The following is a 14605-nucleotide window of genomic DNA, read 5'->3' as shown; positions in this document are numbered from 1 at the left end:
ACCAAATTTTGATTGATTTTTTTAAATCTAAATTGAATACACTCAGATTTTAAAAGACTTTTTCCAATCCTTGTTGAATACCTTCAGATTTTAAAGGATTATTTCAAATCCAAATTGAATACCCCATGATTTCTAAAATCCATAAAAATCCTTCAAAATCTCAATTGAATACACCTCCCTAAGTTTTTAGTTTTTATATATAGGTTTTTGATATTATGTGTGTTTTATTCTTGATTTTGAGCTCTTCTTCCTCTTTATACCAACTCCAGGTGGAAACCCTGAAATCTTTATTTACAACTTTCTGGATAATGTTTTCTCTGTTTCATATTGTATTACAATACCGGCAAGAATTGTACAAAAATGTTAACTATATTTTGCTTTTTTTCTTTGGATAAATTTTGAACTTCACGTGTATAGTGTTACAAGTTTTATTTTGCTGCTGGTGTGTGCTAAAAAGAAAGTAATAACCTGTGTCTTAGCAGAGGCATAATTTTTATCTGGTCAGCATATTATTGATGGTAAACATTAATCAGCCTAGCAATGTAGAAGTCAGGTAGGGCCAATGTGGATTATATGATAGCTGGATAGAACTTGACTTATTACTCTTTTGAACCCCAGCAAATAGTTGCTGAATCTCAAAAGGAAGCAGTCGTTTGACGAAGGTCACTAAGTAAGTCGTTGATACGACTGGATATGTTTTGAGTTCTTACTCCCGGGAGGATGCTCTGGATTTGACACCCCTTCTTCATCAACAACAAATTCTTCTGAACCCCAACAAATCGTTGCTGAATTTTGGGATGCCTTACGACAATCTTTGGTCTTCATGTCACACAACCTCTTAACATAACACCACTGAATCAAAGTTTGCTAGTATCTAACTTTAGCTGAAGAAGTGAGATGCGTACTAAGCCTTTGTTTATCTGAGTTTGACATTCCAAATCTTTTTTTGTGTTGACAGATGCTCAATGATTGGTCTAAAATTTGTAAGTTCTGATTACTGCCGGGTAACTCTCTCTGGATTGTATAATATACTAAGTATTCTATGTGTACTGTATAATTATATAACTTTACCATATAAGTTGTCTAATTAGATACTTATAGATTATATCTCACTATATACACAGAAACCTTTTTTCCGAGGTTCTTGATTTTGATTTGATTAGCTATATATAGTAATTACATTTTGGTACTGAAATTTTTACTGAAACTGTAAATAATGTCAATTTTAGTAAAACCCATTTCCAAGGTTTCTAATTTGAAGGTTAATTGGTTATTTTTGCTATAGGGCATGAATCGACGACTATGTTTTTTAATGGACAGTTGTAGTTACTACTCCGGGGACTACTGAGACGAGCCTTAAGGGTGTTTTGGCTGTTGGGGATGTTCAGGATAAGAAGTATAGGCAGGCCTTTACTGTTGTTGGATCTGGTAAGTGATGTAATTTCATCTATACATTTTTCTTGTCGTTGATTATCTGACTGATGCCCTCATGGAAGGTGCCAAATAATTCACTGGTTTTGTATTTTTTGTACATACTAGGAATTCATTTCTCTTATCTGGTGGTAAACCTAGGTGCTTTAATAATAGTTGGAACTGAATAATAATATTATACATAAGGACATCGTTTAGCTTGTAGTAAATTAGAACCATTCTCTAAAACAGAAACTTTTGGTAGAATAAAGTTTAATTACATAGAAAATAGGTTGGGGTTCTATTATCTGTTGTTTACTAATTTGTTATTTTATATCGATTGTTAATTTAGTAGTTAACATTGTGCTGTAAGTCCTATTTGTTTTTGTACTAATATGTTCAAGTACTATTTAATATGCTGAATTTTGCTCTGATATGCTGGTGCAATTGTAGAGAAGTTCTCAGAATCAACTTTACGGAAGACCAAAATGACAGGACGGGCTATTGATTGCAGAAAATTTGGACAGCGCTGTGGAGGAGACTTGTTGTACTCCAAGGATTCAAGACCAGGTACAAAAACTTTTCTGATCTTAGAATATAGAATATAATATTTTATACATGCTTCTTCTGGTCATGATATACTTTCTATAGTCCCTGTAGAATTTATATTAATAATTTATTAATCATTATGCATATATGTCTCGTCTACACATGGATAGAATCTAGAGCTACTCATCAATTGCATATATACACATGTCTTAAAATGTTAGAGAAGTATTCTGAAAATACCTCTTACATTTTGCTTTAAGTGTTCGAATCCTTACTTCCGTTTGTAGTTATACATAAAGTTGTTTTTTCGGGTCGTTAATTATTCATATGGTTGTTAAATAACCTATCAGTTGTGTCTAATTTAATAGTAGAGAGCACTGCATAGTTACAATTTATTATTCAAAGTTAAGTATTCTTAAACAATTTACTAAACACAAGGTGTGCTTAATTAACAAATGTGCTTAATTTTTCAGGTTTGTTTTACTTGTGGAGGTGAAATATGGAACAACTTGATCATTAAGAAGTTAGAGGTTCAACAATTTATCTTAACAACACAAAATTTTGGGTATACTTATTTTTGCACACCCTCAGATTGATCCACCCGCTGAAGATAGGCAGCTGAGGAACCACATGTTAAAAAAATAGTGGTTTACCTAAGTACTCTTAAGCAAGAGCTGTAAATAAAAAGGAAAGAAAAGCTACCTAAATGACTCCCACCTGGTGGAAATTGCACTTTTTAAGTGGCATTAATGTCCACTTAGAATGCTCTATAAAGGCTTGAATTGATATTTTGTACTCAAGTTATTTGTGTTTTTGATGTGTTTTTGTTAGTGTTTTGTATTTCAGGCATATATACGGGATCAAGGTGATTTACCATTGCTTTGATGCTAAAATGGTGTTAGGAAGGTGTCGTGAAGATTGCTCATGAAAAGCCATCAAGAACCAGCAAAACAAAGAAAGCATAATCAATTTTTTTAGAAGGTCAGCGCGCTCGTGCTGTGCTAGCGCGCGGCCGCGCCGAAGATGCAGAAGGACACCGTGCCCGCGCTGATGAAGCGCGCGACTGTGCCGTGTCAAGATTTCAGAATTCTGTTTCAATTAGAAGACTGTTTTTTTGGGCTTCTGGATTAATTGGGCTGCTATTTAAAGACAACTTGGAGACGTTTTTCGCAACAGAGACTAAGGAGAAGACGACAAGAATACCTATAGCATAAATACAACCAAGGCGAAGAAGATCTAGTTTATTCTTGTGATTCTTTATTGTAAGTTATAAACTTGGATGCTCGTTTCTTGTCTGTTGAACCTAATACTCTGGATTACGTACTTTGTTTATTATTCATTTTATAAAGACTTAGTTTATTATACAATGCTTTTATCGGAACCCCGGTGGTGATGAGTTCAGTTATGGGCTAATCATTATTGTGGGGTTCTAGCGGATTTACTTATGGTTTTCAATAGTTAATATGTTTTGATACCTTAGTGTGTGGTGATTGTATGATATCCTAGTATTGGTTGTGCTTATTCGTCTTCTGATCGTCACAAACTTATAAGATTGGGTGTTAATCTCTAATGATGCGACAGTGAATTTAGAGGTTTAGAACTTGCCATGGTAGCATAAATTCATGTAATTGTTATGCATGATTCGTAGGTAATTTTAACCATCTTATTTGCCCTATGTAATCACGATAGATAACTTGTTCATTAAATCGTTATGTTGTCAATTTCTATAGACATATAGGGTCTCAATATAATTGGTGTCTATTCAACTTGTATCTCTTTTGTAGATGTCGGTAGTAGAGTATCTGTACAAAGAAAGTTTGGCGTTTACTAGTTTCATGTTATCTGATTAGTTGTCATCACCATTGCATGCTAAGTTTAAGAACAAAAAGGCTGTTGAATGAAGTAGTAATGAAGTTGGAATCCCATGTTTATGTTATATAAGTAAATCAACCTTTTAGTCTCTTAGTTAATATTCTTAGCATAAACTCTTAGTTAATAGTAGTTATAAACCATCTCAAATCGTTACTCGTTTTAGCATTGAACAATAACCATAACATTGTTGCATGAGCGCATAAATTGAACTTAACTTAAAAGAGTCTATGTGGGAACAAACTAGAATTCATTTTATATTACTTGAGAATGCGTATACTTGCGTGTATTATTAGTGCGTGTTAACATCCTAACAGCACTACAAATGACCATATCCTTCTGTGTGCAAACTCAGTATGTACTTGCCACCGAGTACAACCAAAAATTTATGGTAGTATTTCTAACATAATATACTTTTCATTCCAATTGTAAACGATATAATATTAAATATTTTAAATTTTTGTAATCAAATTTCCATCATTTTGTTGTATTGGTTGATATTTGTTGATTGCGGTACTAATATATATGTGAAGTAGGTTAACACGATATTAATAAAACAGAAAAACAACTTTTTTTTAAATAGAGCGTTAGGCGTCGTTATCAGAGGTCTGATGCTAATAACCAGATTATATGTGTCGCCATTTCAAATAACCGACGCCAATGCTGAGATTATATGTGTCGGCATTTCAAAGAACCGACGTTGTTAAACACCTATAGGCGTCAGTTGGTAGCCCTTTTGCGTCGTAGTTTGACCGACGCTTTTAAAATATTAGCATCGCCTACTTGACCGACGCTATAGGCCTATACCTATAGCGGTCCCGTCATATACTACGCCCAATAACCGACACATTAAACCTGTTTTGATCGACGCTAAAAGCTAAATCTGTACTAGGGGGCTAATTACTAGGATCGTATGGTGATTATAGAGAAGGACTTTGGTAGAATTGAGAAAATTTGGTATTTAGACATTGGGTTAGGAAGCATTGAGCAGAGGTTCAGGGCTGTGAGGCAGAGTGTGATTGAAGCTGATGTTATGGAGGATGAGGTGCTTAATCCTCAAGAAAATGATTTACCATATGATGCATATATCAATGCGGTTCAGGATCAGGGCTTAGGGTTGCATTGATGAGGAAGTGGATGCGGATGAAGCTGTTGCAGAAAATGTTGGTGGAGGAGATTTGGAAGGTCTTCAGATTGTTGTGGGACTGTTGTTGCCCAGGAAGCAGATGAAGGCATTGAGATGTGATTCAGCACCGGAGCAGAGCAGAGGAAGGTTGAAGGCTATGGGGTAAGTCCAACAGTTGTTTCTTAATTATTATTATTTTAAGTGTATTTAGTTTAATTTTCAGTATTTATTGGTTAATTATGTTGGGTAAAATGTAATGGTTGTGTGTCATTTTGTGTTAAGGCTGATATTGCCCATTTTCCAATTGAAAGAGATATGTCCTAAGTCCAATCATGTATGAGGATTTAGGAATAACTTTTATGTAATCTATTTTGATTTCATTGATATTAATAAAAGACTTGTTTTGTTTTTATTCCGGGCTCTATCTATTTAAATGTTTAAATAAGATATACCACAGTTTAGAGTAAAGCTTTTTATGGATTGTGATGAGATCATAATAATGAGACCTAAAAGATGATAACTCTAAACTTAAATAGTTCCTGGTCGTAGGATTACTAACTGGTAATTAATAATCCGCAAAGATCGGTACATACTATGCTTGCTTCATTATGAAGGATGTCTGTTCTCATAGACATTTGTGTGGTGACACTATAGCTAGTATGTAGGTGCTTATTATAAAATAAGTTCACTGAACATGACTCACACAGCTGAACAACTGATGGAGTTCACTCACGTGTCAGCAGTTGTTCACATAGTGATAGTTGTACAAGTATCCTTAGACTTGAGGTCATCATAGTCATCTTCTGTACACTGAACTATGCTTTGGTTTAGTTCTTAGTCTCAAGGGACAATTATAAGGGCTCTACTGGGTATAGGAATTTGTACACGAAGATTGTGTATGATCAATAAAGGATCTACCCCTTGCAGTGAAGGAAGAGAATGTTCAATGCTGATCCACTTATGCTAGTTCAGATATCTCTGGCCAGAGTGAATGAAAATTAGAAAGGAGTTTCTAATTTACATTAAATAGAACTAAGCATAGCGAATGTGAAAGCAAGTGATTAAATAAGATAGGCTTGACACGAGTTCCATGCCTTGTATTTAATCGTGACATTGCAGGGTAGAAGGAATTGATTGTACGGTAACTATTCACTGAATAGGTTCTTGGTATTCTAAGCAGTGAATTCGTATTATCCGGATAGTCGCGATATGCTGAGAAATATCCCTCATGATGTAGAATAAATATGATTAATTAATTAATCATATTTAATGAATCATAGAATTTATATAAATAATGATAAAATAGTTTTAATATTATTTATTTCTACTACCGGCTTAATATTGAACCTACAGGGTCACACCATAAAAGAGAATGATTTAATGGTGGAGGAATTAATTAATAATGGCTGATAATTATTTATTTATGAAATAAATAATTAATTGGTAAATTTAATAATTGATTAAATGAGATTTAATTGATTATAAATTAATTAAGAAAAGGTTCTTAATATTATTAATTAAGAATTTAATTTTTGGAAATTAAATCAAGTGAGAGAATTATTTCTAAAGAGTTTAGAAAAAGGATTAATAATTAAAAGGTGTTTTAATTATTAGTGAGAATAATAAAGGATTAATAATAATAATATTTTATGAAAAAAATTTCAGCTGAAAATTTTGCCTATAAATATACTATTATAGACCCAATTTTTGCCTCAACCAAAAAGATTTACAAAACCCTAATTCTCTCCATCTCCTCCTCCTTCATTACATCGTTTTCTTGGTGGATACCGGTGGAGTGCTTCACACTTGAGGAGCAGCTGCTAAGGATCTCCGTTCATCGTTTTTTGATCGCCATTAAAAACCTCCATCATTCCATTAACGTAAAGCTTCTTAAGGTAAACATACTGAACTACGAATTAAATATTATTTTTTGCATGGATCCTGCAGAGGGTTTCGTTTTTTTTAAGATTTAAATTTACGTTTTCATTGCGTTTATGTGCTAAAAACCCTTCAATGGCATCAGAGCTACTTGCGAAAAGTTTTTAATTCGTTTATGTGTTTAACTGTTTTCGATATATCAGCATGTACGTGATTCGCCATAATTTGATGTTGATATAATATGCTTATATATGTATGGTTTTGAATATATGATATTCATGTGAGTTGTATAATCATAAGATGATTATGTAATCTGTATATATACCGATATATACATGATTTATGTTTGTTCTAATTATGAGAATCATATTAGATACGGATTCTGAATTGGCTGCTGCAGATTTGCTGAAATTTGGGTTTGGTGTCCGATTTACGCAAACGAATACCCTATTCCATAGGTAAACGAGCGTCTGAACAAAAAAAGTTAGCTAAAGCTATCAACGACTCGTCTGTAAGGCGTTTGACATCGTTTACTGCCCGTAAACAGTGATTCTTATTTTTCTGATTTGATTCTGATTTTTCTGATTTGTGTCATATTTTCTTTTTATGATTAGATCATGGATAATATGATATGTTAAGATCAGATTATGTGTTTTAACATGCTTTTATGTGTTGTATGAGCATGGTGGATGGTTATGGCCTTTCGACCTTAGTGTAATGGTTTTGGTTTTGGTTTTAAATACGACTTGCATGTCGTCAATCTTTGTAATCATAAATCTCGAATGTAACTCGAGTTATTCTTGTAAGTTCACTAGATTAGTTTTACTTTCAATCTATGTTATGTAATTGAAGACTCAAGAAGGCTATCCAATAGAGGTGATACAAAGAAGAAGACGAGACATACAAGAAGTCTAAACAAAGAAGAAGACTTATGTAATAAGTAGTTGTATTTATTTCCATCACCATATTAGATTGATCATGAGCTTGATAAAGATCACATAGAATGGGGCCATAACCAAACACATTTACTTTATTACACTTTATATTTACTTGTTTATTTAATTTTATATATGAGATATATGCCTATGTTTACCATGCGATGATAGATTTAGGTGAACTTAAATCAATATAAGGCGTGCTCTAGAAAATCTAGAATAGGAATCGTTTCTTGCCTTAACAATAAATATTATGAATACGATCATGAGATTCTTGTGTTTATGAAACACATAATTGAATATGAATTTTCAATATTGAGAGAAAGGATGATTCTGTCAACAACAGATTTCTATCTGTAAGAAAGGGTTATTAAGTGACGCCTCTTGACAATGCTCCACCCGATCTGGGAATCATCTGATTATCGATTATTGATTTGAAATATTTAATTTAAAAGGAAGAATCTCTTTATAATATGATTATGATTGTAACGTAATATAATCCCTCTAAAATTAAATAATATCAAGTAGTAATTGGCCAATGACACAACGGGCTTGTGTCGGTCATAGCCTTCCAACATGGTAGAAAGTGGTTCTTATTTTTAAATCATTGTCGTTTCGTGCTACAGCCGAGGACTTTGATTTCAAAATAAGAAATACTTGTCTATTACATAGAGATGTGTACATTGAATTAGAATCTAAAGGTCGGTATGTGCTACAGCTGTGGGCCGTTGGAGACTGATTCAATTGTACAAAATGTTGGGTTAGACTTGACTTAGAATATTGAGTTTGTCGTGCCACAACCGTGACTCAATTATTCAAGAGGCTAAACTTATATTAGGGAATAACATAAGATGTAATTGACAAGAGTTGTCTGCCTATTGAACATCACATGACGTTTCGTGCCACAGCCGAGGTTGTGTGATAGAATGTAGGATCCCTATTCCCACTAGCATTATGAATGCTTAATTTTCACTTAGGGGGTTGAAAAAATTAGATAAACTAGTGGGAGACACTTATGAATAAATACCCGATTCATATAGTGTTTTGAAATGAAATTGAATATTTGCTAAGTGTTGTTATGTGTTTATCATTTACAGATTTACTATATTCGTCATGTCTTCTGCACTATCACTCTGGAGCATACTAGATGCTCACAAGTTGACTGGTCCTAATTTAGCTGTTTATTTTCACTGTAACAAGTTGGGGCACTGGAAGAGGAACTGCAAGGTTTACCTTGCAGAATTGAAGAAGAAGAAGGGTAGTAAGACTACCGCTTCTGATTCAGGCATGTTCATGATCGAAGTTAATATGTCACTAGGTCAAATTTCTACTTGGGTATTAGATACCGCCTGTGGTTCTCATATTTGCAATTTGTTGCAAGGACTAAAGGGAAGTAGGACTCTTGAAAAAGATGAGGTGATTCTACGTATGGGCAATGGAGCAAGGGTTGCGGCCATATCTGTAGGATCATTTAGTTTACATATGCCTTCGGGCAAGACTATTATTTTGAATAATTGTTATTACGTTCCCTCTATTGTGAGGAATATTGTTTCTATTCCTATGTTGTATGTGGATGGTTTTTCATTTATTATTAAGAATAATGAATGTTCTATCCTTAGAGATAATGTTCTTTTTGGACGTGGCATTTTAAATAATGGTCTATATGTATGTGACGTAGAGCATGATTTACTTCAGATTGAACAAACTAATAAAAGAAAACGAGATGATGAAAATATGACCTATTTATGGCACTGTAGGCTAGGTCATATTAGTGAAAATAGACTGCGGACATTGCATAAGGGTTACTTGACCCCTTTGATTTTGAATCATATCCTACATGCGAGTCTTGTCTATTGGGTAAAATGATCAAATCTCCATTTAGTGGACATGGAGAAAGTCTGCAGATTTTCTAGGATTGGTACACACAGATGTATGTGGACTAATGTCTACGCAAGCCATGGGTGGATTTTCGTACTTCATTACTTTCATAGATGATAGATCTAGATTTGGATATGTGTATTTGATGAAACACAAGTCTGAAGCCTTTAAAAAGTTCAAAGAATATAAACATGAAGTGGAGAAACAAACCAAACACAGTATTATAACTCTTCGATCAGATCGAGGTGGTGAATACTTAAATGGAGAGTTTCTAGATTATCTCAAAAAAAATGGTATAGTCTCCCAGTGGACTCCTCCATATACTCCACAGTTAAATGGGGTATCTGAAAGGAGAAATCGAACTTTGTTAGACATGGTTCGGTCCATGATGAGCTATGCGAATCTTCCAGTATTCCTATGGGGTTATGTATTGGAAACCTCAGCATATTTACTGAATAAGGTGCCTTCCAAATCTATTCCTCAAACACCATATGAGATATGGAAAGAAAGGAAATCGAGTCTTAAACACGTTAAGATTTGGAGATGTCCAGTTTATGTCAAGAAAGTTGACCCAGATAAGCTGGAATCTCGATCCGTAAAATGTAATTTTGTGGGATATCCTAAAGAGACTTTGGGGTATTACTTTTACACCGATCATCGAGTGTTTGTCTCCAGACATGCTACCTTCTTGGAAAAGGAGTTTATCATTGAAGGAAACAGTGGGAGCAAAATTGAACTTGATGAAGTTCAAGAAGTACAAACTACTACGGATCAAGTGGAAACACATGTTCAGACTGAACAACCTTCTGTGGAATAGCCCATTCGTAGGACAGGGAGAGTGTCTCGCCAACCTGAGAGGTATTATGGCCTTGTCATTAAGAATGACAATGAGTTGTCAATCATTGATGATGACGACCCTGTGACCTATAATGAGGTTATCAGTAGTGTTGACTCAGAGAAATGGCATAGTGCCTTGAAATCCGAAATGGAATCTATGTATACCAACCAAGTATGGACTCTGGTTGAGGCGCCTGAAGGTGTTAAGCCTATTGGGTGCAAGTGGGTATTCAAAAGAAAGATTGGAGCAGATGGCCAGGTGGAGACCTATAAGGCCAGGCTCGTGGAAAAAGGATTCAAACAAAGGCAAGGGATTGACTTTGATGAAACTTTTTCGCCTGTAGCCCTGTTAAAATCAATTCAAATTTTTCTTGCGATTGCTGCTTACTACGACTATGAGATCTGGCAAATGGACGTGAAAACGGACTTCCTCAATGGGGAACTTGAGGAGGAAGTGTATATGACACAGCCAGAGGGTTTTCTTTCCAAGGGAAATGAACACCTAGTGTGTAAGCTGCTGCGAACCATATATGGTTTAAGGCAAGCTTCTCGTAGATGGAACATCCGTTTTGATGAGACAATCAAAGAGTTTGGTTTTATCAAAAACATAGATGAACCATGTGTCTACAAGAAGGTTAGTGGGAGCGCGGTAACATTTCTTGTATTGTATGTGGATGACATACTTCTTATAGGAAATGATATACCGATGCTACAATCAGTCAAAGTATGGCTATCAAAGAACTTCACCATGAAGGACTTGGGAGAAGCATCCTACATTCTCGGTATGAAGATCTATAGAGATAGATCTAGAAGAATGATAGGTCTTACCCAGGGTACATACATCCAGAAAGTGCTTAAAAGGTTTAGCATGGAAAACTCCAAAAGAGGTCTCATACCGATGAGCCATGAAGTGTCCCTTTCCGAAAAAATGTCTCTTAAGACACCTGAGGAAAGAGAGCGTATGAGTAAGATTCCTTATGCTTCAGCAATATGATCTATCATGTACGCGATGTTGTGTACAAGGCCTGATGTTGCTTATTCAATTAGTGTGACGAGCAGATATCAGTCCAATCCAGGTGAAGACCACTAGAAAGCAATGAAAAACATCCTTAAGTACTTGTGAAGGACTCATGACATTTTTCTTGTTTTTGGTGGTGAATCCGAGTTTAAAATAGAGGAGATGTCAACGTCGAGAGAGTTGACACACATAACAACGTAGCAGACCCACTCACAAAGCCGCTTTCTCAGAGTCACTTTGATCGTCATAAAGATAAGATGGGTATTGGATACCAGAGTGATTGGCTTTAGTACAAGTGGGAGATTGAAAGAGATATGTCCTAAGTCCAATCATGTATGAGGATTTAGGAATAACTTTTATGTAATCTGTTTTAATTTCATTGATATTAATAAAAGACTTGTTTTGTTTTTATTGCGGGCTCTATCTATTTAAATGTTTAAATAAGATATACCACAGTTTAGAGTAAAGCTTTTTATGGATTGTGATGAGATCATAATAATGAGACCTAAAAGATGATAACTCTAAACTTAAATAGTTCCTGGTCGTAGGATTACTAACTGGTAATTAATAATCCGCAAAGATCGGTACATACTATACTTGCTTCATTATGAAGGATGTCTGTTCCCATAGACATTTGTGTGGTGACACTATAGCTAGTATGTAGGTGCTTATTATAGAATAAGTTGTTAGGTCACACACACACACTGTAGAGGGGGTGATTACAGTGTATAGTACAATCAAATCGAACTTTAATAACTCAAGTAACAGAAAACAAACTTTATTAAAACAATAAACTCTGTTACAATATGGAACTGTTACCTCTCAGTGATGAACAAATATCACGAGAGCTGCTAGGGTTACAATGAATAATCTTCTTGAATATGATAACACTTATAGTGTAAACCCTATGTCTGTGTTTATATACTACACAGTTACAAGATAATCGCTAATTGATATGGAATATAATTCTGCTTCCTAAAATATATCAATCAGATATCTTTTCTTCCAAGTATTCTACTCTTCATAGAATTCATTCTTCATGCATATCTCTTCTTATGTTTGTCTCGATCTTCTTTCCTTTAAACAGCTGCTGTCCTTATCTGAACGTCCTTCAGTACTTAAGTTCTGATATCCATCTTCTGATGATTATCTCCTGATAATATAAGTACTGATATCCTTAAGTCCTGACTTCCAGTAAGTACTGATTTATCCTGTTTAAGTAAGATCTGAAAACTAAACATAAATCATATTAGCCATGACTTTATCAAATATATCTAACAATCTCCCCCAACTTGTAAATTAGCATAATATAATAGTTTAACAGATATTTGATGATGTCAAAAACATTAAGTACAAATGCATGAGAATTAGACTAGATAACTACAACTTACAGTCCTTAAAGCTTTACCAGTTTTTAACTTCTGATAACAACTTCAGTCTGTATTCATATCAGAATTTAAGCAGTTGTAGATCTTGACTTGGCTTCATCTTCTGATCTCTCTGATGTCAGGAATTGTTCTGAGATAGTTCTTCAACAAACATCTCTCAGCGTATCTGAGTTCATCAATCATCCTCCTTTTAGCATCTTTAAGTTCTGCAGTATCTTCACCAATTTGAAAGATTGTAGCCCTGAGATCATTAATTCTAGCTTTTCTTATATCCTGATCCAGTCTGATCAAATATGCCTTGTCAGACTCAAGATTGAATTCCACAGCCCTGTAACCCAGAAAGGTAGTTATAATCTTGGCAGTGTTGGGCTTCATTTCAACTATATCACCCTTGTGATCTCTGTACTTTGGAAGATATGTGCTATCAGACTTAACATAATAAAGCCTTTTCTGTCTCTGAATCTGATTCTTCAAATAGTTTGCAGCACTTTCTGTTATTTTGTCATTCACTTGAAGTAAGAATAATACATGCTCCAGTTCTTCAAAATACTTCAATGGAATGGCATTTTCCCTTATATGATAAACCCTACCATCTGTCATAAGTACAACAAGATGTGTTCTTTCAAGTAGGTATGGTAAACCATTTGTACAGATTCCAGTGGATTCAATCTCTCAAGAGTTGCTTCAATACCTGGTTCACTTAAGGAAGTTGGATCATTGGTAGTGTTTTGTATTCTTCTTTCATCAGCACTTCCCAATCCAGTTTTATCTCTTGCTTCCTTTCCAGTATCCACTCTTGCTTCAAAACCACTTGCAGCAGTCTTCAAAGGTTGAGTCTGTTTTGTTTTAGTGAATCCTGGTAGGAGTGTCTTTGATTTATCTTCTGATATCCAGTTAACTTGAGCTATGTCAGAGGTTACTTGCTTCTTAGAAATATCAGAACTTACTATCTCTTGACTCTGAACAACTTGAGCCATGTCAGAGGTTGTCTTAAAAATTTTTCTTGAAGTCAGAGGAAGATCATCATCTTCATCAGTAACTTCTTCATTCACAGGAGGCACATAAACCTTGATAGGTTCACCAACTTTTTCTTTGCCCTTGGACCTTGGATCTATCTGCGGTTGTGATTTAGCCATGGTTGCTTCAATATTTGTCCTTTCTTTTATCACAATACCTTTGAGTATTGGAAGTTTCTTTTTACCAGAAGCTTCAGATTTAGACTTGACTTTTTCTGATTTAAGTCTGGCTTCTTCTTCCATTAAACTCTCCAAGTCCATTCCTGGATTTTCTTGAAGAAATAACTGTCTTGACATTTCTTCATCAAGATCTAAAAGTTCATCAGAACTTATCCTTTTACCAGTAGCAGAAGTGATTCTTTTTCCAGTATCAGAACTTGTCCTGTGACTTGTGATTTCAGCTTTTCTTGATAAGAAACCTCTACCTTGACTATGACCTCTACCCATTCCAGAGTTTCCATGGTCATCTTTTTCATCATCCTTCCCCTTCAGTGTCTTATCAGTTTTGCGTTTGGATTTAATTACTTTCTCCCCCTTTTTGGCATCAGCAGGTAAGAGAAGAGAGACAAGCAATTCCACTGAGGCTTGGATTTCATTAAGTTGAGATTGCTGAGAAGCTTGATTTTTCAGAATATCATCAATCTGAGCTTATTGTTTCTCTTGAGTCTTCTCAATATAAGAAACTCTGTCAAAGGTAGGTT

General features: G+C 34.7%; 1 protein-coding gene across 6 annotated transcripts; it reads left to right on the top strand.

Moving 5' to 3' along the window:
- The first annotated feature begins 218 nt into the window (after positions 1-218).
- LOC141678099 (thioredoxin reductase-like) lies at positions 219-3320 on the top strand. 6 transcript variants are annotated; one of them, XM_074484336.1, is made up of 5 exons: positions 222-983; positions 1321-1428; positions 1864-1980; positions 2433-2489; positions 2806-3320. In XM_074484336.1, exons 1-4 carry the CDS (start codon positions 959-961, stop codon positions 2453-2455), a joined length of 273 nt encoding a protein of 90 aa, XP_074340437.1. In that variant the 5' UTR covers positions 222-958; the 3' UTR covers positions 2456-2489; positions 2806-3320. The 6 variants fall into 6 exon arrangements, 3 of the variants coding, with proteins under 3 accessions (XP_074340438.1, XP_074340437.1, XP_074340436.1); XM_074484337.1 differs by lacking the exon at positions 2433-2489 and having other exon boundaries at positions 219-983; XM_074484335.1 differs by having other exon boundaries at positions 231-983; positions 2433-3320.
- Positions 3321-14605: the final 11285 nt, after the last annotated feature.

The sequence above is a fragment of the Apium graveolens genome, chromosome 8 (assembly GCF_009905375.1).
Source record: "Apium graveolens cultivar Ventura chromosome 8, ASM990537v1, whole genome shotgun sequence".
Taxonomy (NCBI): domain Eukaryota; kingdom Viridiplantae; phylum Streptophyta; class Magnoliopsida; order Apiales; family Apiaceae; genus Apium; species Apium graveolens.
The sequence above is the reverse complement of the archived record's forward strand: the minus strand, read 5'-3'. Positions and strand labels throughout refer to the sequence as shown.

Coding starts and splice junctions, on each gene's coding strand:
- LOC141678099 (XM_074484337.1), top strand. CDS start 959: ATGCTCAATGATTGGTCTAAAATTT. Junction 984..1,320: donor CAATGATTGGTCTAAAATTT/GTAAGTTCTGAT, acceptor TTTAATGGACAG/TTGTAGTTACTACTCCGGGG. Junction 1,981..2,805: donor CTCCAAGGATTCAAGACCAG/GTACAAAAACTT, acceptor TTTGTATTTCAG/GCATATATACGGGATCAAGG.